This window comes from Pseudophryne corroboree, chromosome 10 (genome assembly GCF_028390025.1).
Source record: "Pseudophryne corroboree isolate aPseCor3 chromosome 10, aPseCor3.hap2, whole genome shotgun sequence".
Classification (NCBI taxonomy): domain Eukaryota; kingdom Metazoa; phylum Chordata; class Amphibia; order Anura; family Myobatrachidae; genus Pseudophryne; species Pseudophryne corroboree.
In genome coordinates, this window is record NC_086453.1 from 114,068,350 (window position 1) to 114,094,103 (window position 25,754).

The window sequence follows — 25,754 nt, forward strand, 5'->3', positions numbered from 1 at the left end:
CTACTTCCAGTAAGCAATTGACTGTCCAACAGTCCTTTGCGAGGAAGATGAAATATCACAGCAGTCATTCTGTTGCAAAGCGGATAACTCAGGCCTTGACAACAATGTTGGTGTTAGACGTGCGTCCGGTATCCACCATTAGTTCACAGGTACTTAGAGAATTGCTTGAAGTAGTGTTTCCCCGGTACCAAATCCCATCTAGGTTCCACTTCTCTAGGCAGGCGATACCGAGAATGTACACAGACGCCAGAAAGAGTCACCAGTGTCCTACAAAATGCAGTTGCACCCACTGTCTACTTAACCACGGACATGTGGACAAGTGGAGCAGGGCAGACTCGGGACTATATGACTGTAACAGCCCACTGGGTAGATGTATTGCCTCCCGCAGCAACAACAGTGGCAACACCAGTAGCAGCATCTCACAAATGCCAACTCGTTCCTAGGTAGGCTACGCTTTGTATCACCACTTTCCATAAGAGGCACACAGCTGACAACCTCTTACAGAAACTGAGGAACATCATCGCAGATTGGCTTACCCCAATTGGACGCTCCAGGGGATTTGTGATATCGGATAAAGCCACCAATATTGTGCATGCATTACATGTGGGCAAATTCCTGCACGTCCCATGTTTTGCACATACAATTAATTTGGTGGTGCATAATTTTTTTTTAAGTGACAGGGGCATGCAAGAGATGCTGTCAGTCGCCCGAAGACTTGCGGGCCACTTTCGGCATTCAGCCACCGCGTGCCGAAGACTGGAGCGCTAGCAAACTCTCATGAACATGCCCTGCCATTAGCTGAAGCAAGAGGTGGTAACGAGGTGGAATTCAGCCCTCTATATGCTTCAGAGGATGGAGGAGCAGCAAAAGGCCATTCAATCCTATACATCTGCCTACGATATAGGCAAAGGAGGGGGAATGCACCTGACTCAAGCGCAGTGGAGAATGATTTCCATGTTGTGCAAGGTTCTCCAACCCTTTGAATTTGCCACACGTGAAGTCAGTTTAGACACTGCCAGCCTAAGTCAGGTCATTCCGCTCATCAGGCTTTTGCAGAAGCAGCTGGAGAGATTGAAGGAGGAGCTAAAATGGAGCGATTCCCCTAGGCATGTGGGACTTGTGGATGGAGCCCTTCAGTCGCTTAACCAGGATTCACGAGTGGTCAATCTGTTGAAATCAGAGCACTAAATTTTGGCCACCGTGCTCGATCCTAGGTTTAAAGCCTACGTTGTATCTATCTTTCCGGCAGACACAAGTCTGCAGATGTTCAAAGACCTGCTGGTGAGACAATTGTCAAGTCAAGCGGAACGTGACCCGCCAACAGCTCCTCCTTCATTTTCTACCGCCACTGGAGCTGCCAGGAAAAATAAGATTTTAAACCTACCAGTAAATCTTTTTCTCCTAGTACATAGAGGATGCTGGGGACTCCGTAAGGACCATGGGGTATAGACGGGCTCCGCAGGAGACATGGGCACTCTAAAGACTTTAGATGGGTGTGCACTGGCTCCTCCCTTTATGCCCCTCCAGACCTCAGTTAAAGAACTGTGCCCAGAGGAGATGGACGGTACGAGGAAAGGATTTTTGTTAATCTAAGGGCAATATACATACCAGCCCACACCATCCACACCGTACAACTTGGAACTTACGAACCAGTTAACAGTATGAAACAAAACAGCATCAGCCAGAGACTGATCAAAACTGTAACATAAACCTTATGTAAGCAATAACTATATACAAGTCTTGCAGAATTTAGTCCGCACTGGGACGGGCACCCAGCATCCTCTACGGACTAGGAGAAAAAGATTTATCGGTAGGTTTAAAATCTTATTTTCTCTTACGTCCTAGAGGATGCTGGGGACTCCGTAAGGACCATGGAGATTATACCAAAGCTCCAGACCGGGCGGGAGAGTGCGGATGACTCTGCAGCACCGATTGAACAAACATGAGGTCCTCCTCTGCCAAGGTATCAAACTTGTAGAATTTAGCAAAAGTGTTTGAACCCGACCAAGTAGCTGCTCGGCAAAGTTGTAATGCCGAGACACCTCGGGCAGCCGCCCAAGAAGAGCCCACCTTCCTAGTGGAATGGGCCTTTACCGAATTTGGTACCGGCAATCCAGCCGTAGAATGAGCCTGCTGAATCGTGTTACAGATCCAGCGGGCAATAGTCTGCTTAGAAGCAGGGGCGCCAACCTTGTTGGCTGCATACAGGACAAACAGTGCCTGTTTTCCTAAACCGAGCCGTCCTGGCTACATAAACTTTTAAGGCCCTGACTACATCAAAAGACTTGGAATCCTCCAAGTCCCCCGTAGCCACAGGCACCACAATAGGTTGGTTCATATGAAACGATGAAACCACCTTAGGCAGAAATTGAGGATGAGTCCTCAACTCTGCTCCATCCACATGGAAAATCAGATAGGGGCTTTTGTGAGACAAAGCCGCCAATTCGGACACCTGCCTCGCAGATGCCAAGGCCAACAACATGACCACTTTCCAAGTGAGAAATTTCAACTCAACTGTTTGAAGAGGTTCAAACCAGTGTGACTTAAGGAACTGTAACACCACGTTATGGTCCCATGGTGCCACTGGGGGCACAAAAGGAGGCTGGATGTGCAGCACTCCCTTTACAAAAGTTTGGACTTCTGGGAGAGAAGCCAATTCCTTCTGAAAGAATATGGACAGGGCCGAAATCTGTACCTTAATAGAGCCAAACTTTAGGCCCATATCCACTCCTGTCTGCAGAAAGTGGAGAAAATGGCCCAGGTGAAAATCTTCCGTAGGAGCATTCTTGGCTTCACACCAAGATACATATTTTCTCCAGATACGGTGATAATGTTTTGCCATCACCTCCTTTCTAGCTTTTATCAGAGTAGGGATGACCTCCCCCGGAATACCTTTCCTAGCTAGGATTTGGCGTTCAACCGCCATGCCGTCAAACGTAACCGCGGTAAGTCTTGGAACACGCAGGGCCCCTGCTGCAACAGGTCCTCCCTGGGAGGAAGAGGCCACGGATCTTCTGTGAGCATTTCCTGAAGATCTGCATACCAGGCCCTCCAAGGCCAATCCGGTACAATGAGTATTGTCTGGACTCTTTTTCGTCTTATGATTCTCAGTATTTTTGAGAGAGTGGAAGAGGAGGGAAGACATAGACCGACGGAAACATGCATGCTGTCACCAGGGCGTCTACCGCTACCGCCTGAGGGTCCCTTGACCTGGAACAATACCTCCGAAGTTTCTTGTTGAGGCGTTATGCCATCATGTCTATTTGAGGAAGCCCCCAACGACTTGTTATCTCTGCAAAAATTTCTTGATGAAGACCCCACTCTCCTGGAGGGAGGTCATGTCTGCTGAGGAAGTCTGCTTCCCAGTTGTCCACTCCCGGAATGAAGACTGCTGACAGCGCGCTTACGTGATTTTCCGCCCAGCGAAGAATCCTGGTGGCTTCCGCCATTGCCACTCTGCTCCTTGTCCCGCCTTGGCGGTTTACATGAGCCACTGCTGTGACATTGTCTGATTGAATCAGAACAGGTAGGTCGCGAAGAAGAGTCTCCGCTTGTCGTAGGCCATTGTATATGGCCCTTAATTCCAGCACGTTGATGTGTAGACAAGCCTCCTGGCTCGACCACAGTCCCTGAAAATTTCTTCCTTGTGTGACTGCTCCCCATCCTCGGAGGCTCGCGTCCATGGTTGCCAGAACCCAGTCTTGAATGCCGAATCTGCGACCCTCTAGAAGGTGAGCACTCTGCAGCCACCACAGGAGAGACACCCTGGCCCTGGGGGACAGGCTTATTTTCTGATGTATTTGTAGATGGGACCCCGATCATTTGTCCAGAAGGCCCCACTGAAATGTCCTCACATGGAACCTGCCGAAGGGTATGGCCTCGTAGGCCGCCACCATTTTTCCCAGTACTCGAGTGCATTGATGAACTGACACACTTTTTGGCTTTAACAGGTCTCTGACCATGCTCTGGAGTTCCTGGGCTTTTCCCGTTGGGAGAAAAACCCTCTTTTCTCTGACGTCCTAGTGGATGCTGGGAACTCCGTAAGGACCATGGGGAATAGCGGCTCCGCAGGAGACTGGGCACAAAAAGTAAAAGCTTTAGACTAGCTGGTGTGCACTGGCTCCTCCCCCTATGACCCTCCTCCAAGCCTCAGTTAGATTTTTGTGCCCGAACGAGAAGGGTGCAAGCTAGGTGGCTCTCCTGAGCTGCTTAGAAGTAAAAGTTTAAATAGGTTTTTTATTTTCAGTGAGTCCTGCTGGCAACAGGCTCACTGCATCGTGGGACTAAGGGGAGAAGAAGCGAACTCACCTGACTGCAGAGTGGATTGGGCTTCTTGGCTACTGGACATTAGCTCCAGAGGGACGATCACAGGTTCAGCCTGGATGGGTCCCGGAGCCGCGCCGCCGGCCCCCTTACAGAGCCAGAAGAGCGAAGAGGTCCGGAGAAAGCGGCGGCAGAAGACCTGTCTTCAAATAAGGTAGCGCACAGCACTGCAGCTGTGCGCCATTGCTCTCAGCACACTTCACACTCCGGTCACTGAGGGTGCAGGGCGCTGGGGGGGAGCGCCCTGAGACGCAATAAAAATGATATAAAAACCTTATATGGCTAAATAAAATGCATCACATATAGCTCCTGGGCTATATGGATGCATTTATCCCCTGCCAGTTTCCTGAAAAAAGCGGGAGAAAAGGCCGCCGTGAAGGGGGCGGAGCCTTTCTCCTCAGCACACAAGCGCCATTTTCTTTCACAGCTCCGCTGGAAGGACGGCTCCCTGACTCTCCCCTGCAGTCCTGCACTACAGAAACAGGGTAAAACAGAGAGGGGGGCACTATTGGCAGCTAATATATAAATACAGCAGCTATAACAGGGAGTAACACTTATATAAGGTTATCCCTGTATATATATATATAGCGCTCTGGTGTGTGCAAACTCTCCCTCTGTCTCCCCAAAGGGCTAGTGGGGTCCTGTCCTCTATCAGAGCATTCCCTGTGTGTGTGCTGGGTGTCGGTACGATTGTGTCGACATGTATGAGGAGGAAAATGATGTGGAAGCAGAGCAATTGCCTGTGTTAGTGATGTCACCCCCTAGGGAGTCGACACCTGACTGGATGGTAGTAATTAAAGAATTACGTGACAATGTCAGCACTTTGCAAAAAACTGTTGACGACATGAGACAGCCGACAAATCAATTAGTGCCTGTTCAGGCGTCTCAGACACCGTCAGGGGCGCTAAAACGCCCGTAACCTCAGATGGTCGACACAGACCCTGACACGGATACTGAATCCAGTGTCGACGGTGACGAGACAAACGTAATGTCCAGTAGGGCCACACGTTACATGATCACGGCAATGAAGGAGGCATTGAACATTTCTGACACTACAAGTACCACAAAAAAAGGGTATTATGTGGGGTGTGAAAAAACTACCAGTGGTTTTTCCTGAGTCAGATGAATTAAATGAGGTGTGTGATAAAGCGTGGGTTTCCCCCGATAAAAAACTGCTGATTTCTAATAAATTATTGGCACTATACCCTTTCCCGCCAGAGGTTAGGGCACGTTGGGAAACACCCCCTAGGGTAGATAAGGCGCTCACACGCTTATCAAAACAAGTGGCGTTACCGTCTCCTGATACGGCCGCTCTCAAGGAACCAGCTGATAGAAGGCTGGAAAATATCTTAAAAGGTATATACACACATACCGGTGTTATACTGCGACCAGCGATCGCCTCAGCCTGGATGTGCAGCGCTGGAGTGGCTTGGTCGGATTCCCTGACTGAAAATATTGATACCCTGGATAGGGACAGTATATTATTAACTATAGAGCATTTAAAGGATGCATTACTATATATGCGAGATGCACAGAGGGATATTTGCACCCTGGCATCTAGAGTAAGTGCGATGTCCATTTCTGCCAGAAGAACGTTATGGACGCGACAGTGGTCAGGTGATGCGGATTCCAAACGACATATGGAAGTATTGCCGTATAAAGGGGAGGAGTTATTTGGGGTCGGTCTATCGGACCTGGTGGCCACAGCAACGGCTGGAAAATCCACCTTTTTACCCCAGGTCACCTCTCAGCAGAAAAAGACACCGTCTTTTCAAACCCAGTCCTTTCGTCCCTATAAGGGCAAGAGGGAAAAAGGCCGCTCGTTCCTGCCCCGGGGCAGAGGAAGGGGAAAAAGACTGCACCATGCAGCCTCTTCCCAGGAGCAGAAGCCCTCCCCCGCTTCTGCCAAGTCCTCAGCATGACGCTGGGGCTCTGCAAGCAGACTCGGGCACGGTGGGGGGCCGTCTCAAGAATTTCAGCGCGCAGTGGGCTCACTCGCAAGTGGACCCCTGGATCCTGCAGGTAGTATCACAGGGGTACAAATTGGAATTCGAGACGTCTCCCCCTCGCCGGTTCCTGAAGTCTGCTCTACCAACGTCTCCCTCCGACAGGGAGGCAGTATTGGAAGCTATTCACAAGCTGTATTCCCAGCAGGTGATAATCAAGGTACCCCTCCTACAACAGGGAAAGGGGTATTATTCCACGCTGTTTGTGGTACCGAAGCCGGACGGCTCGGTGAGACCAATTTTAAATCTAAAATCTTTGAACACTTACATAAAAAGGTTCAAATTCAAGATGGAGTCACTCAGAGCAGTGATAGCGAACCTGGAAGAAGGGGACTATATGGTATCTCTAGACATCAAGGATGCTTATCTCCATGTCCCAATCTACCCTTCTCACCAAGGGTACCTCAGGTTTGTGATACAAAACTGTCATTATCAGTTTCAGACGCTGCCGTTTGGATTGTCCATGGCACCACGGGTCTTTACCAAGGTAATGGCCGAAATGATGATTCTTCTTCGAAGAAAAGGCGTATTAATTATCCCTTACTTGGACGATCTCCTGATAAGGGCAAGGTCCAGGGAACAGTCGGAGTAGCACTATCTCAGGTAGTGCTACGTCAGCACGGGTGGATTCTAAATATCCCAAAATCACAGCTGATTCCAACAACACGTCTACTGTTCCTAGGGATGATTCTGGACACAGTCCAGAAAAAGGTGTTTCTCCCGGAGGAGAAGGCCAGGGAGTTATCCGAGCTAGTCAGGAACCTCCTAAAACCAGGACAAGTGTCAGTGCATCAGTGCACGAGAGTCCTGGGAAAAATGGTGGCTTCTTACGAAGCGATTCCATTCGGAAGATTACATGCAAGAACTTTTCAGTGGGATCTGCTGGACAAATGGTCCGGATCGCATCTTCAGATGCATCAGCGGATAACCCTATCTCCAAGGACAAGGGTATCTCTCCTGTGGTGGTTACAGAAGGCTCATCTTCTAGAGGGCCGCAGATTCGGCATTCAGGATTGGATGCTGGTAACCACGGATGCCAGCCTGAGAGGCTGGGGAGCAGTCACACAGGGAAGAAATTTCCAGGGCTTGTGGTCAAGCATGGAAACGTCTCTTCACATAAATATCCTAGAGCTAAGGGCCATTTACAATGCCCTAAGTCAAGCAAGGCCTCTGCTTCAGGGTCAACCGGTATTGATCCAGTCGGACAACATCACGGCTGTCGCCCACGTAAACAGACAGGGCGGCACAAGAAGCAGGAGGGCAATGGCAGAAGCTGCAAGGATTCTCCGCTGGGCGGAAAATCATGTGATAGCACTGTCAGCAGTGTTCATTCCGGGAGTGGACAACTGGGAAGCAGACTTCCTCAGCAGACACGACCTCCACCCGGGGGAGTGGGGACTTCATCCAGAAGTCTTCCAAGTGATTGTAAACCGTTGGGAAAAACCAAAGGTGGACATGATGGCGTCCCGTCTCAACAAGAAACTGGACAGATATTGCGCCAGGTCAAGGGACCCTCAGGCAATAGCGGTGGACGCTCTGGTAACTCCGTGGGTGTTCCAGTCGGTATATGTGTTCCCTCCTCTTCCTCTCATACCAAAAGTACTGAGAATCATAAGAAGGAGAGGAGTAAGAACGATACTCGTGGCTCCGGATTGGCCAAGAAGAACTTGGTACCCGGAGCTGCAAGAGATGCTCACGGAGGACCCGTGGCCTCTACCTCTAAGGAAGGACCTGCTCCAGCAGGGACCTTGTCTGTTCCAAGACTTACCGCGGCTGCGTTTGACGGCATGGCGGTTGAACGCCGGATCCTGAAGGAAAAAGGCATTCCAGATGAAGTCATCCCTACCCTGATCAAGGCCAGGAAGGATGTAACTGCAAAACATTATCATCGCATTTGGCGAAAATATGTTGCGTGGTGTGAGGCCAAGAAGGCCCCTACGGAGGAATTTCAACTGGGTCGTTTCCTACATTTCCTGCAAGCAGGATTGTCTATGGGCCTAAAATTAGGATCCATTAAGGTTCAAATTTCGGCCCTGTCGATCTTCTTCCAGAAAGAACTGGCTTCAGTGCCTGAAGTTCAGACGTTTGTCAAAGGGGTACTGCATATCAGCCTCCTTTTGTGCCTCCAGTGGCACCTTGGGATCTCAATGTAGTTTTAGGGTTCCTAAAATCACATTGGTTTGAACCACTTGCCACAGTGGATTTGAAATATCTCACATGGAAAGTGGTAATGCTGTTGGCCCTGGCTTCAGCCAGGCGCGTATCAGAATTGGCGGCTTTATCCTATAAAAGCCCTTACCTGATATTTCATTCGGATAGGGCGGAATTGAGGACTCGTCCTCAATTTCTCCCTAAGGTGGTTTCAGCGTTTCACATGAATCAACCTATTGTGGTACCTGTGGCTACTAGGGACTTGGAGGACTCCAAGTTGCTGGACGTAGTCAGGGCCCTGAAAATATATGTTTCCAGGACGGCTGGAGTCAGAAAATCTGACTCGCTGTTTATACTGTATGCACCCAACAAGCTGGGTGCTCCTGCTTTTAAGCAGACGATTGCTCGTTGGATTTGTAGTACAATTCAACTTGCACATTCTGTGGCAGGCCTGCCACAGCCAAAATCTGTAAAAGCCCATTCCACACGGAAGGTGGGCTCATCTTGGGCGGCTGCCTGAGGGGTCTCGGCTTTACAACTTTGCCGAGCAGCTACTTGGTCAGGGGCAAACACGTTTGCTAAATTCTGCAAATTTGATACCCTGGCTGAGGAGGACCTGGAGTTCTCTCATTCGGTGCTGCAGAGTCATCCGCACTCTCCCGCCCGTTTGGGAGCTTTGGTATAATCCCCATGGTCCTTACGGAGTTCCCAGCATCCACTAGGACGTCAGAGAAAATAAGAATTTACTTACCGATAATTCTATTTCTCATAGTCCGTAGTGGATGCTGGGCGCCCATCCCAAGTGCGGATTGTCTGCAATACTTGTATATAGTTATTGTTACAAACAAATCGGGTTGTTTATTGTTGGAAGCCATCTTTTCAGAGGCTCCTACGGTTATCATACTGTTAACTGGGTTCAGATCACGAGGTGATTGGTGTGGCTGGTATGAGTCTTACCCGGGATTCAAGATCCTTCCTTATTATGTACGCTCGTCCGGGCACAGTATCTTAACTGAGGCTTGGAGGAGGGTCATAGGGGGAGGAGCCAGTGCACACCAGCTAGTCTAAAGCTTTTACTTTTTGTGCCCAGTCTCCTGCGGAGCCGCTATTCCCCATGGTCCTTACGGAGTTCCCAGCATCCACTACGGACTATGAGAAATAGAATTATCGGTAAGTAAATTCTTATTATTTTCCGTGTCCAGAATCATGCCTAAAAATGATAGCCGAGTCGTTGGAATCAACTGCGATTTCGGCAGATTTAGGATCCACCAGTGTTGCTGCAGCACTCTCAGGGAGAGTGACACGCTTTTCAGCAACTGATCCCTTGATCTCGCTTTTATCAGGAGATTGTCCAAGTATGGGATAATTGTGACTCCTTGCCTGCGTAGGAGCACCATCATTTCCGCCATTACCTTGGTGAAAATCCTCGGGGTCGTGGACAGCCCAAACGGCAATGTCTGAAACTGGTAATGACAGTCCTGTACAGCGAATCTCAAGTACGCCTGATGAGGAGGATAAATGGGGACATGAAGGTATGCATCCTTTATGTCTAGTGACACCATAAAATCCCCCCCCTTCCAGGCTGGAGATCACTGCCCGGAGAGATTCCATCTTGAATTTTAACATTTTTAAATACAGGTTTAGGGATTTTAGATTCAGAATGGGTCTGACCGAGCCATCCGGTTTCGGGACCACAATATAGAGTTGAATAGTACCCCTTCCCCTGTTGCACCATGGGAACCTTGATAATCACTTGCTGTTGACACAGCTTTTGTATCGCAGCTAAAACTATTTCCCTCTCTGGGGGAGAGGCTGTCAAAGCCGACTTGAAAAATCGTCGAGGAGGCACTTCTTCGAATTCCAGTTTGTAGCCTTGGGATACAATTTCTATCGCCCAAGGATCCACATCTGACAGAACCCAGATCTGGCTGAAGAGTCGAAGACGTGCCCCCACCGGCGTGGACTCCCGCAGTGGAGCCCCAGCCTCATGCGGTGGATTTTGTAGAAGTCGGGGAGGACTGAGGTGTTTTCTTTTGCTGTGGGGAAACATAAGGCAAAAAAGAAGATTTACCTGTGGTAGCTGTGGAAACCAGGTCAGCGAGGCCCTCCCCAAATAAAATCTCCTCACCCTTTTAAGATAAAACTTCCATATGTCTCTTTGAATCGGCATCACCCATCCATTGGCGGGTCCACAGGGCTCGCCTAGCAGAAATTGCCATGGCTTTGGCTCTTGAACCCAACAGCCCAACGTCTCTCTCAGCGTCTCTCCTTTATATGACACAAGGTCAATAAAATGCTATCCTTATCTAGGGTGTCAATGTCAGATGACAAGTTATCTGCCCATGCTGCTATTGCGCTACATACCCATGCCGACGCTACTGCAGGTCTGAGCAAGGCCCCCTGTATGTGTATAAATTAATTTTAATGTAGTCTCCTGTCTGCGATCAGCAGGATCCTTGAGGGCTGCCGTGTCTGGAGACGGTAGCGCCACCTTTTTGGACAAGCGCGTCAAAGCCTTGTCCACCCTGGGCAAGGATTCCCACCGTAACCTGTCCTGCGCGGGGAAAGGATACGCCTTAAGAATTCTCTTGGGAATCTGCAGTTTCTTGTCTGGAGTTTCCCAAGCTTTTTCAAATAAAGCGTTCAGCTCATGAGATGGGGGAAAGGTTACCTCAGGTTTCTTCTCCTTAAACATGCATACCCTCGTGTCAGGCACCGAGGGGTCCTCTGTGATATGCAAAACACGTTTATGAGACCCTGAAGGGCCTTGTGACACAGTCAAAGCCATGGATTGACTCCCTGCTTTTTCTTTGGACTCTGCTTTGTCCAATATTTTATGTAATAAAGACACATTTGCATTTAAAACATTCCACATATCCATCCAATCAGTTGTCGACTGTGCCGACGGAGACACCACAATCATCTGCTCTACCTCCTCCTTAGATGAGCCTTCCGCTTCAGACATGCCGACACACACGTACCGACACCCCCACACACACTGGGATATGTATATATATGGAGACAGTCCCCCAATAAGGCCCTTTGGAGAGAGAGAGAGAGAGAGAGAGAGAGAGAGAGAGTATGCCAGCACACACCCAGCGCCACTGGACACTGGAACAAAATACCAGTCTGTACAGCGCTTTATATATCAATAATACACTCACTGCGCCAAATAAATGTGCCCCCCCCCCCTCCTATTTGCCCTCTGTACTTGTGTTCAGCAGGGGAGAGTACGGGGAGCAGCTTCTCTGCAGCGTGCTGCGGAGAAAATAGCGCTGGTTAGTGCTGGAGTATCAAGCTCCGCCCCCCTTAACGGCGGGCTTTGGTCCCGCTCAAATTCTTTATACTAGCGGGGGTTTATTTAATATACTGCCTCCGCAGTATATATATGTCAGCCAGTGGCCCTTGAGGTTTATTATTGCTGCCCAGGGCGCCCCCCCTGCGCCCTGCACCCATACAGTGCCGTCAGTGTGTGTGAATGTGGGAGCAATGGTACCTCAGTGAAGATCTGAAGTCTTCTGCCGCCTTTAAAGTCTTCTTTCTTCTTATACTCACCCGGCTTCTATCTTCCGGCTCTGTGAGGAGGACGGCGGCGCGGCTCCGGGATGAACAGCGAGGATGAGACCTGCGTTCCAACCCTCTGGAGCTAATGCTGTCCAGTAGCCTAAGAAGCAGAGCCTATCATTTAAGTAGGTCTGCTTCTCTCCCCTCAGTCCCACGATGCAGGGAGCCTGTTGCCAGCAGTGCTCCCTGAAAATAAAAACGTAACAAAAGTCTTTTTCAGAGAAACTCAGTAGAGCTCCCCTGCAGTGCATCCAGTCTCCTCTGGGCACAGGATCTAACTGATGTCTGGAGGAGGGGCATAGAGGGAGGAGCCAGTGCATACCCATCTAAAGTATTTAGAGTGCCCATGTCTCCTGCGGAGCCCGTCTATGGCCCATGTTCCTTACGGAGTCCCCAGCATCCTCTAGGACGTAAGATAAAGGATAAAATTTCCAAAACCACCCGCTGGCGGTGATGCAGGGCAGTCAGGAGCAAGTGCTGACATCTGGTCCGGACTGAAGGACATGCTAACGATTACTGACATGTCGTCTACTGTCATTCATATGATTCTGTCACCATTGAAAGAATGGTGGATGATTATATGAGTGACAGCATCCAAGTAGGCATTTCAGACAGTCCGTACGTATACTGGCAGGAAAAAGAGGCAATTTGGAGGCCCTTGTACAAACTGGCTTTATTTTTCCTAAGTTGCCCCCCCCCCCCCCCCCCCCTTCAGTGTGTACTCCGAAAGAGTGTTTAGTGCAGCTGGTCACCTTGTCAGCAATCGGCGTACGAGGTTACCTCCAGATAATGTGGAGAAAATGATGTTCATCAAAATGAATTATAATAAATTCCTCCGTGGAGACATTTACCAGCAATTGCCTCCAGAAAGTACACAGGGACCTGTGATGGTGGATTCCAGTGGAGACGTATTAATACTCTGTGAGGAGGAGGATGTACACAGTGAAAGGGGTTAGGAATCGGGGGATGAGGATGAGGTGGACAACTTGCCTCTGTAGAGCCAGTTTGTGCAAGGAGAGATTGATTGCTTCTTTTTTGGTGGGGGCCCAAACCAACCAGTCATTTCAGCCACAGTCGTGTGGCAGACCCTGTTGCTGAAATGATGGGTTTGCTAAAGTGTGCATGTCCTGTTTATGCAACATAAGAGTGGGTGGGAGGGCCTAAGGACAATTCCATCTTGCACCTCTTTTTTTATTTTTATTTATCTTTGCATCATGTGCTGTTTGGGGACTATATTTTTAAGTGCCATCCTGTCTGACACTGCAGTGCCACTCCTAGATGGGCAAAGTGTTTGTGCCTCCCACTTGGGTCGCTTAGCTTAGTCATCCAGCGACCTCAGTGCAAATTTTAGGACTAAAAATAATATTGTGAGGTGTTCAGAATAGACTGGAAATTATGGTTATTGAGTTTAATAATACTATAGGATCAAAATTACCCCCAAATTCTATGATTTAAGCTGTTTTTGAGGGTTTTTTGGAAAAAAAACCCACCCAAATCCAAAAGGCATCCGAATCCGACAAAAATTTGAAAGGGTGGTTTTGCCAAAACGCGTCCGAATCCAAAACATGACCGTGGAACCGAATCCAAAACCAAAACACAAAACCCGAAAAATGCCCACTGCACATCTCTAAGCTGCACACATTATGTTCAGCAGATACAGCTTCTACTCATGTGTTATTGTGGTCTTCTGGGAAATTGACTGCAACAGTCTCCTCACTTATACAGATTTTAACTCTGACTTGTGTCTCCAGCAGAAGCCTGCATGTGCACAAATACTAGTGCAGAAGCCACAATCTGACGATCAAGGGCAGCCAAAATAAGATTGCAATTTGCCCTCTTAAGCAAAAGAGCAGTTAATATATGCCACTGATGTATGGACCTGCTGCGCCTCACTAAATGGGTGAAACAGGTCCAGTAAAAAAATGATAGTAATTGCACAGAATCGTACATCTCCCCACACTGTTTTAAAAAATATTTTTATGAGACTGAGTGATTCAGTAAGATGTAATGCTCTCTTGATATACAGTATGAAGATCACTAATGCTGTCTGTATAAGGGGGTCATTAGTGCTGTCTTTAGCATACGGGGGTCAGTACCTTTTCCAAGGATAAAATGACAAGAAAAAAATTCAGCTGTCCACACTTGTCTCTGTCAACGCGTTTCAGTCACCAAGGGACCTTTATCAAGACGATCCTTAACAATGTCTTGATAAAGGTCACTTGGTGACTGAAAGGCATCAAAAGAAACAAGTGTGGACAGCCAAAAAAAATTTCTTGCTATTTTATCTTTTGAAAAGTTATGCTGTACCAATTTTTTTTTACACTATTTGACTTTTCTGGAAAGAATTGTGTATTTGGACCATCTCCTATTTCCAATTTTTTCCATTGCACTTTTCTATTGTGATTTTTTTACTACAGTATATGCCCATTGTATTTTTCTGGGAATACATTTTTTCTAGGTTTTTATAATCGTGTGGAGATTTCCATCATTTTTTCGATTAGCTTGTGATACCTCCTTGGAACTACAATAGAGACGGTCAGAGGAAAAGATACCTTTACATACTTCAAATTCTACAACATAATCACGAGTGTAATTTTTGTATCCCAAACGTGCGCTGACAAACCTTAATTAGTGGCTGGTTTGTTTAAAAAGGAACCACACCTTGTTCCTAACACAATTTATACAAAGACCGATAAACAACCTGCGCTTTAAGGAAATGGGTATACTGCTACATGTAACAACCCAATATATAATGTATCTCTTTCAACACACTGTAACCACTAATAAAAAAACAACTTTCAGCGTTTCCTTATATTTCTCACTGACGATTTTCTGTAACAAACTCCCAAGCTTAATCTCTTATTCTCACGGAGGACTTTGAAACGGATAGCCAACACTTGCATTCCATTTCAGTCCTGCGTACACTTCAAGGTTTCTTTAAAACACCACCATTTATCTGAGTATGTGATACCGCATTCAGACCGCAAATGCCGGATCCTACCCGGTAAGACAAACGTGTCCTTACCGGGTGGGATCCGGCATTTGCGCTCCGCTGCTGGCTTTCCGACCCGGCAATATACCGGGTCGGTTGCCATAGCAGCGGAGGGAGCTGCAGCAGCAGGGGCGGGGGTGGAGGCGGCGCCGGGAGATGAGCTCATCTCCTGCGCCGCCTCTCCCTATGCTGTGAATGGGAACCGTGTCGCATCGACACGGCTCCCATTCACACCGCACCTGACCCGGTAATCAACCCGGGTAAAACCCTTCTTTTTTACCGGGTTGAATTACCGGGTCAGGCGACCCGCTAAATCGTCAAAGGACCTTTCACATCGCACACTGACCCGGTTCGACACGGCAATATGCCGTGTCGATACCGGGTTATTTGTGCGATGTGAAAGGGGTATATGTGTGATCAGATAACTTACTTTAAAATTTGTTCCTGCATGCATCAAAAGGTATCTTTTCCTTTAACAGACATCACGGGTAGAAAAAGTTTCTTTTAATATACCATAAAAATGGATCAAACGAAACAATAAAAGTTCATAAAAACACAGCTTCTTTGGACTGGACTGTCTGGGATAGGAGACAAAGGAGAGTGGACATCTCCGAAACGTGTTGATTCCATCATTGAAGGATGCAGGACTAGAGGAGGGAGAATACGCACTGCTGTTTCATCTAGCCATCGTGGGTGTTTTCTGACTGCAGAGGTAGACACTCTGATGCGTATTGTCGATCTCCTATCCCAGACTGTCCGGTCTGGTGCTTGAAGTGTCTAGATTGACATGATTTATATGTTTCTGAGGGGGCCATACCAGTTCTGATTGGATGAAGGATTGTATCACTGATTGGGTCTCTGACCATTTCTATCAAACCAGACCTGTTCTGATTGGATGAAGGATTGTATCACTGATTTGGCCTCTGACCTTTCTATCAAAGTCAATGTGTAATTTCTCTAAAGTGGTAGGGTCAATCTAGACACTTCAAGCACTCCCAGAGGAAGACCAAAAGGTTGAAACGCATTGGAGGAACTACAAAGAAAGAACCACTACAGATTCAAAGACTTCATCAGGAAGACTCTTTCCCACATCGAAAAGACCCGGTCATGTGACCGGACCAACCCGGAAGCCAGCAGCGCTGCTCGGATACCAGACAGCGGAGGAAGCCGGTGACGGAGCGCAGCGTGTGGCTGGAGCAGGCGACAGGTGAGTTCTCTGTAAGCGGTGGGAGAGGCGCAGCTAGCCGCTCTGCAGAGCAGCATCTGAATCCATTCCCCACCGCTAGACAGGTCCACCTCTCTGACCGACCTGCACCTGGGGGGTGTCTGAACAAGGACGCACCACGGCCAGCAGGGGCAGAGAGGGGAAACCAGTCCGGAGACCCCTTTTTTACCCCACTTATGCCACCACCGTAAGCTCAGGGCATCGTGAAGGTATTAAAGATTTTTTCCCAACACCAGCATTTGTTATTATTATTTTTTTTCCTAAAGATTTTTCAACAGCAGATGTGCAGGACGCCGCAGTCTGTATTATAACCTGCATGAACTTTATAAGATACAATATCGCCCACCCTGGGCATTAACCGCACACCTTTAGATTGGCCAGTATACAATAAATACTGTGGCTCACAACAATTAATTCGCATCATATTGTTATTTTTGTGATTTCTATATCCAAGTGCAAACTCATATTTGGGTCTGTTCATACATTATCCTTTATTACATCTGATGTGCATTCATTAGCTAAACACACACCTTAGGGGTTGAGCACAGTTCAATTGTGGTATATCCACTAAGCATCTCCATATACGTATAGGTGGGTTGGAACACCCATCAGAACGATCAGCACACCCCGGCTAGCTGTAGAATAAAGACACTCAGTTCACAGAACCCTCCAATTTATAATGTCTAGTTACAGCACTGATTGATATCTTGTAATATCCATGCTCTGCGCAGGCATATGGGAGACCCACTTCTTCCTTCACGGAATGCAGCAGAAGAGCACCTCCCATGACTCCCACTGTGCAGGCCGCACTCTCAGAATAAAAGGGTTAAAAAAAAAAAGAACAAGTGAAGGATGTGAATGGTGAGAAGTACTAGAGCATCACAATCTCGCTGGGTGCTCCTTGACACCTCTTCACAGCTTATCAGACACGGCACACCTTAGAATTAAAATCTGAAGCAATATCATTGCAAAAGTATTAATGCGTTGAATAAATCATCCTTGTGGTATCGATTTTAAAAATACTGAATAATTCAGGACCACTAGTATCTATTTTTTTTTTACTTATTCATGTCGACCCCCCTCCCCCCCAATCATCTGTATTTTTGGAATGCCCTCTTACTTCTAGTATCAAATTTGCAGCCTTCTAACTCCAGTCCATTCCTCATCGTAGCACTGCTGCCCTTCTCACATTCAGCCTGACCTCACTAATCCCATGAGAATACAGGTATCCGTTATTGTCTCCTCTCAAGAAACAGCATCCTTGTCTTCTAAAACATAAACAAAATCCTAATTTGCCATACCACCAACTGAGTATCTCTTACTCTCTCATAAATGTTTTACTGTAATTGCCTTCAACTTGGACACCTCCCTTAGGACACATTTTTTAGGAACCTTACTCTACACCTCTTATACTCTGAGGAGAGGCAAGATATTAAAGAAATCTACAAAGTGGGAGGATTGCCACATTGTTTAGTATTGGAGTTTTTTTCATTTTAACATAGCATTGAACATATTTGTATCCACATAAGCAGTGCTCAATAGCTTTCTAGGGGGACTCTTAAAAATGGCAATTTACCAATCTCTGAAATCTTAGCTCTCTTTAGACGGCATATAGGCTGAGTTTTCACAATTTGCCAGGAAGACATCTCCATATCCTATACCTGTGCTTGTGCTGCCTGATGTGCAAAAGTTAAGCTACTGTCCTTCCCACCAGTAAAGTTATCACATGATGCTCTGCACCAGGGGTCAGTTGAGCTCCTCCAGTCAGGGCTTAGCATATTCTACCCTGATCCCTTGTGCTCAGTATGTCTCTCTTGGAAGGACTGTGTATGAAACATTGAAGAGATAAAGAGGAGCAATTGGCCAAAGCAACCAATTTGCCTCTGTAATTTCAAAGACTGTGCAAGAAAAATGAGTTAGTAGCTGATCGTTTGGTTTGGGTATTTTCTCCACTTTCTCTCTCCCAGGCTTGATACATCTCCCCATGTGTCTTTCCAGTAAATTCCAGGTGCCGCACCTTATTGAGCAAACTAAATACACACCCACCCCACCATTGACCAGAACCTCAGATCTTTCCATTTATATAACTGTATTATTCCAAACCTGAGCCCTATTGCTTATCAAGAAAATTAAATATATTGTCACCCACTAGAAACTGTTTTCTGGATGCCTTTTTGTGGATAAATATAGACTAATAAAAGTAAAAAAAAAAAATAGAAATACTACTAATGTTTTGAATTTCTTTATTTCTAGGTACTAACTGGATGATACAGATCTTGAATTTAATAAAGCACAAAGGAGATGCCACACTTAGCAACAGTGTACCAATCTACGAGAGATCACCATGGTATGAAACTATTGCTGCTGAAGCACAGATCAAGGTCCTTGTGCCTCCTAGAATAATTACTTCCCATCTACCATTCAACATGTTCGCAAAATCTTTTTTCAAGTCTAAAGCTAAAGTAAGCAAAACATAGGAAAATAGAATGTTTTAATATATATGAGAAGGATAATGAGATTCGTAATACACCTTACATTATTAAATTATTATTCAGTTAATTCTCAAGCTTTTAGGATGGGTGCTGAGACTTCTTCTGAACTGAATATCAATACTGGCATCCCTCTGAGATGTGTTAAGTCCATCACAATATTCCCTGTATACTTATGATTGTGTTTCGTCTTCACAGTTAAACCTAAAATTTGCAGATGACGCTAATTGGGGATGATGAAGACCATTTTAGGGCCGAGGTTTGTCGTCTTGTAAAATGGGGGAGGATAATTAATTGTTGTTAAATAATAAGAAAATAAAGAAAATTACAGTATTTTAGGAGATCAAAGAAACCAGAGCTGCACTTACTGTGCATAAATGATGTAGAAGAATGGAAAGGGTGAGGGAGTTTAAGTTCCTGGTGTAAATTAGGGGTGAGCAGGTTTGGTTTTCCAAAAATAGTCTCCCCCAAACGTGCAGATCCGAAGGCAGGCTCGGTTTTGCACGCCTGACTCGGATCCGAAAACGAGGCAAAACATCATCATCCTACTGTCGGATCTCGCGAGTTTTGGATTCTTTATAAGGAGCTGCATGTCGCCGCCATTTTCACTCCGGACTTGGAGAGTGTACACACAGAACGTGTACTGTGTATGCTCTGTGCTACCTGTTAGGAAAACGGAAGGGGGGCAGAAGAAGGGAGGCAGGAGAGTGTTCCTTTGGTTCTCTCTGTGACTGCGTGTGCTCTCACCGCTCTGTGACTAAAAAGCGAAGGGGGCAGGAGAAGCGGCTGCCATATACTACTGCTATATATCCTCTGTGTGTGATCCAAAGCCAAAAATATATTTCTGTTATGCATCTGAAAGGGGTGTTCTGTCCATCTACCCAGGGGCTCTACCCCAGTGTAACATTTAAATTATAAAAGATAAAAACAAAAAGCCTAAAATTATAATTATAAAAAAATCTATTTTGTTTGTGCTGTACCCCAGAGCACTATACAATTTTTATTTGATTTTCATAAGTACTGTAACACTGCCAGTCAGACTGCAGTATATTACTTCCTACTCATAAACGCATTGTGCGATGCTGTCGGTGTAGTCAACTGCAGTAGGTAATTATTATATATATTTCTGATTCATTTGTGCAACACTGTAATCGCTGGTGTGTGATATAAAAAATACTTCTACATATTTTTGACTCATTTGTGCGACACTTTAACTGCAGTGTGTGATAGAAAAATAATATATTTATATATTTTGATTTAAATTAATATTTAGTGCGGTTTTATCCCAATATACATCCAGGGACTGCAGCTGCTCCGTCCATCTAGGGGTGTGGTGTCTGTAGCTCATATTCTCATTATTTATTGTCCTATTTTCATAACTCTTTCCATCACCACATTGTAATTAATTCAAATTATAATATTAATAATAATTATAAATTAAATTTAAATTAAATGAATATAAATTAACTCTCCATACTCATATAGTAAACTTTCTGTATATCTTTGTGGAAATTAGGAATTATATTCTAAATAAATAAAATAAAATAAATTAAAATAAATTGAAATTAAAATTAATTAAATAAATTAAATCTGTAGGGCATGTGGGATCCCGCACCGGTTTGAAATCAATGATATGTAATTAGATCTCCAAATGTAAAAATGACAAGTAGCACATTAAAATAAATTAATTGTCAGAATACTGGTTGACTATAAGAATACACTGTAATTTATGTACTCATTAAGGCCTGTTGGTTTGAGTCCACCCAGGAAGAAAGTCCATTTGCTTTCTTTTTTGATCAGCTCTCTGCTAAGGTCGCCTCCTCTAATGCCTAGGTGGACTCTAAAGAGTCCAAATATTTTCATCTCACCTGGGGAGTCTTGATGCTTGGCATGGTAATGTCTGGCTACAGATGTTCGTTTTTTTAGATTCAGCCAGATCAGAGGTGGCATTGCAGATTGAGCCCATGTGTTCTAAGATCCTAAGTTTAAATTTTCTGGTGGCCATCCCTACATACCTTAAATTGCAGGTAATAAAATAGACTGCTCCTTCTGTGTTGCAATTAAAAAGTGTTTGATGGGGATGTCACATCCTGACCTATCTTGGACCACCTCAGTTATGAGGGCACGCTTTGCATTGCCCACATGGGAATGACCCCTTCAACTGTTTTGTTCTCTTTTGTTCCTTGGTGAAGTGGCTCCATACCAAAAGGTCCTTGATGTTATTGGATCTGCGCCAACTAATTTGGAGTTTGGTGTCCAATAGAGGAGAAAGCTCAGCATCTAGGTGTAAAATAAGCAGATGTTTCTCTATAGCATTCTTGAGTGAAATCTGATCTTGGTGTCCTCCTTGTTCCTATTTGGTTTGTTTTGGAAGATCAATAATTCTCTGTTGATTCATGTCACTTCTTGTTGAGCTTGTTTCAAAAAACGTTTGCTGTAACCTCTCGTAATTAGGCGATTGGTTAGTTCTTGACTTTTTTTGTTTGAAGATTTTCTCCTTTGGGCAATTCCACCTCAGTCTTATAAATTTCCCTTTGGGTATATTTTCAATGGTTGTTGGAAAGTGGGTACTGGTTTGGAACAGAATGCTGTTCGTTGCCATCTCTTTTTGAAATAGCTCTGCAGCCAGTACTCCCTCCGAAGATTTGTATATATTAAAATCCAAGAAGGATACCTTTTCATTGCTGATAGTGTGAGTAAGACTGATGTTCACATCATTATTGTTCAAGGTCTTAATGAAATCCCATAGGAGTTCCTCACTCCCATCCCAGATTCTAAGGATGTCGTCTATGTAGCGTAGCAAACTCATTACATGCTTACTATAGAGCTCGTTCTCTTCACTAAAAGCAAAGACTTTCTCCCACCACCCCAAGAACAAATTGGCATATGTGGGTGCACAAGCTGCCCCCATTGCCAGGCCTCTCATTTGCAAAAAAAATTGATCGGCAAAAGATGCCCGACCCCCGTACGATCTTGGAAGCGAAGCAGTGTAATGGTTGGTTAGTACTTGGATGGGAGACCTCCTGAGAATACCAAGTTTAGTAGAACTCAGGATGACCAGGACACTCTGTACCTAACATTGACAGCAGATTCACCACTGATGTTTATTCTCAGATTCATCTCCAACCTATTTATTCTATAATCAGTACTTATCCATTGAAATCTTTTTGTTGATAATTCACAGGTACTTCAATCAGCTACATTTGTCTACAGGGCACTCAGCCACTGAATGGCCTTGAAGAAATACATGGGTGATCCTCATCACAACTTACCCACGTTTGGTTTTCTTGAAACAATATAATTTTTGAGTCATGTCCCAAAAATCACGAATTAATTGATGGATCTGTCATATATATTGGACCCTATTCTCTGAACCTTATAGCATCATTATGGTTAAAACTTGTACTATGTTTTGTTTGTCTTTAGTGGTGTATGTGTAGTTGGATAAATCTCCTTTTTTTTTTAAAAAAGATCTAATAAAATGTAAAGTTTTATCTACTCTTCTATAATTTTTTTATTAATCACAAGAAAGCACCCACACAAGAGTCTACTTTTCTTCTCATGTAATAAATTAAATCTAAAATATTGTTGTTGTTGTTGTTGTTGTTGTTTTTTTATTATTCTTCTTTGCCTTAATCCTCTTTTGTGAACCGAAATCTTGAGCCTTGCCTAGTGTGTCTTTTTTTAAATACATTTTTTTAAAAATATTTTGTCCTCCCAGTATGTACATCCGAGGGCTGCTGCTGCTCCGTCCAGCTACCTCAGTGCAACCTTTTGGCCTAAACTGGATAAAAGCAATATTGTGAGCTGTATACAGAATAGTCTGGAAATGAGTGGAAATTTATGTTTTTAAGGTTAATAATAATGTAGGAACAAAAACACCCACAAATTCTGTTATTTTAGCTGTTTTGATGATTTTTCAAAAAAATTCAGATCCAAAACCAATACCAAAACCAAAAAACTAATCCAAATCCAAAACACGAAGAAGAATCAGATCCAAAACCCTAACACAAAACCCGAACAATGTCTCTGTGCACACCCCTAGTCTAAATATATTTTAGAAGATCTCACTGGGACTTCACACATTGCTTCTGTAGTGGAAAAGGTGCAGCAATGTCTCCACTTCCTACGTAGGCTGTGTGTTGCAAGCTTATCCAGAAATAGATCTGAACAATTTTTATAGATGTGTTATTGAGAGTTAATGTGTTGCCATTGTATTTCCTCTTCAACTGTTTTTGGAACTTCACTTCATTTGTGTTTGATGTGTATGTAGTGACAATAAACAATTGAACTGAATTCTATTGGTAAGTATTTACTACTACTACTGATCATTCTTTTACAACCAAATTTTTTGGGCATGTTACAATGTGTGCATACTGTTTGTAAGTAAGCTAAACAGTGGTTGTCTTATCAACATAGTGAGAAGGCCTCACCATGGCCTAGTCTGAGAAGAAAATAGGTAAAAGAGAAGGAATTATAACTGGTTACAGAGAGCTAGCTGTTGCCCACTGATGGTTTAGATAGGATGTAGAGTAAAGAAACTTTGATATGTAGGAAAATTTAGGAAAAATGTGTGGCTCAAATCTGAATTGTATCAACGCTACATTTACATATTTATCTACTGAATTTAATTCTTGATTTTCTTTAGATTATCTACACAGTGCGAAATCCTAAAGATGTCGTTGTATCTTTATTCCATTTTACCAAGATTATCAAAGTGTTTTCAGATGTTGAACAGTTCCAGGAAGTCTTGGATGACTTTTTGCAGGGGAATAGTAAGTTTATTAAACATAACTCTCTTATTATTAATCTGAAAATCATTGAAAGTTCTGTAATGGTTATGCATTTGCATACTTTTTATAATACTGTATGTAAGGGCACTGAGATCAAGGCATGTCTGAGTGGCAGACATGTCCACATGTGATGGCCCATCAACATCAAAAGACATTCACATACACTTTGCCAGGTCCCACTATACTATTCCTGGCCAATTTTTCTCATGAAGCACTGCTAGTATTCTTCAATGAGTGGAGAGTTAAGTGCACATACTTGGAAGCCATCTTAACTATATATTGCATAATTAATGGTCAAATGGGAAGTGTGTTAGGTGTTAGGAGAAAAGAAGGAAAGCTGATATTAAGCTCACAAATATTTGTATATATAATTATGCCTATGACATATCACTGGTCTAGATGCATGGCTACTGTGGTGCAAACTGCACCATTAGGTGACCACCTCATCTGCTTCTGTCCTCATCTGCTGGTTATTTTTTTTCTAATTCTGGTTTATAATGCTATCAAAAGTATAATTATTTTAGACTTTGTTTAACACACTGTACAATTGCTTTACTTTCAGCTATGTATGGCTCTTGGTTTGAACATGTGAAAGGCTGGATGCAAATGAAGGATGACAGCAGATTCTTCTTCATTGCCTATGAGGAGCTCCTGCAGGTATGGTTACGCTACACCCAAACTGTCCGCTCTGACATGCAGGGTATACTGTATGTACATTATCTCCGTATTTCTTCTAGGTAGTCCCCTCACACACCATGTGTGTGTGTGTGTGTGTGTGTGTGTGTGTGTGTGTGTGTGTGATTGTGTCCTTGTAATAGGGAATAAAGATTGTAAGCTCCATTGGAGCTGTGACTGATGTGAATGACTAAATATTCTCTGTATAGTGCCGCAGAATATGAGTGCACTATGGGGGTGATTCCGAGTTGTTCGCTCGCTAGCTGCTTTTAGCAGCATTGCACACGCTAAGCCGCCGCCCTCTGGGAGTGTATCTTAGCTTAGCAAAATTGCAGATGAAAGATTAGCAGAATTGCGAATAGAAATTTCTTAGCAGTTTCTGAGTAGCTCCAGACTTACTCAACCATTGCGACCAGCTCAGTCCTTTTCGTTCCTGGTTTGACGTCACAAACACACCCAGCGTTTGCCCAACCACTCCCCCGTTTCTCCAGCCACTCCTGCGTTTTGCAACTCGAACGCCTGCGTTTTTCCGCACACTCCCATAAAATGGCCAGTTTCCGCCCAGAAACACCCACTTCCTGTCAATCACACTACGATCAGCAGAGCGATGAAAAAACTTAGTTACGCCGTGAGTAAATTACCAAACTTTTGTGCTAATTTACTTGGCGCAGGCGCACTGCGTACATTGCGCATGCGCAGTTTGCGACTAATCGCTCCGTAGCAAAAAAAAAATAACTAGCGAACAATTCGGAATGACCCCCTATATAAATAGTTACATTTACAAACAGACTCTAACATTCTTCAGAAAATGTAGGGTGTTTTTTTTCTTTTGTAAATGTTTATTTCATTTTTTTTAAGTATATTTATTGGGTTTTCCTAATAAAACCAGACAAAAAAATCAAAAAATAGTGCAAGGGTCAAGCATCAAGTTAATGGACAGGACTCGCAAATACCCTGAATACCAGCAACAAACTTGGCTTGTACCCATACAAATAAGTAGACAAATATGATTTTGTAAATTAGACACCAATAATGGGAAGGAAGGGGGAGACAAAGGATACATCAGGAGGGAAGGGGGGGAGAGTAGGTGATTATATATGTTAAAATCATAAAAACAAGTAATACAAGCATAGGCGTGCACAGCACATTTTATTAGGGTGTGAACTCCATGGACTTCAGAAATATGCAACAACACCAAGGTAATATCGCCAACATTTCTGATGTTTAATACAACTTTTTTTCATGGATCCTTGAAAAAAAGATGTATTAAACATCTGAAATGATGGAGACATTACCTTGGAGTTTTTACATATTTCTAAAGTCCATGGAATGCCGCTATTCGTGTTAGGGGTCCCCTGTAATCCTGAAATATGCACCTGGGCAATATAAGCTAACTATTTTATGTATTAGTGTGTGTATATATACTGTGTGTATGTACGTATATGTATGAGATATCTATATTTGATAGCCCAGGCAGCACTCCTTTGGTCTTTGAAACAGGTGAACTTTAATCCATATAAGCCAACGTTTCAAGGC

The 25,754-nt window shown here is 44.6% G+C and overlaps 1 protein-coding gene across 1 annotated transcript in view; it reads left to right on the plus strand.

The window, feature by feature from the left end:
• Positions 1–25,754, plus strand: part of LOC134965072 (sulfotransferase 2B1-like) — a 159,948-nt gene that overhangs the window by 65,665 nt on the left and 68,529 nt on the right. Inside the window, exons 3-5 of the mRNA XM_063941635.1 lie at positions 18,515–18,723; positions 23,399–23,525; positions 24,106–24,200. Of these exons, the coding sequence (XP_063797705.1) occupies positions 18,515–18,723; positions 23,399–23,525; positions 24,106–24,200 (431 nt within the window). The remainder of the gene's footprint in view (positions 1–18,514; positions 18,724–23,398; positions 23,526–24,105; positions 24,201–25,754) is intronic.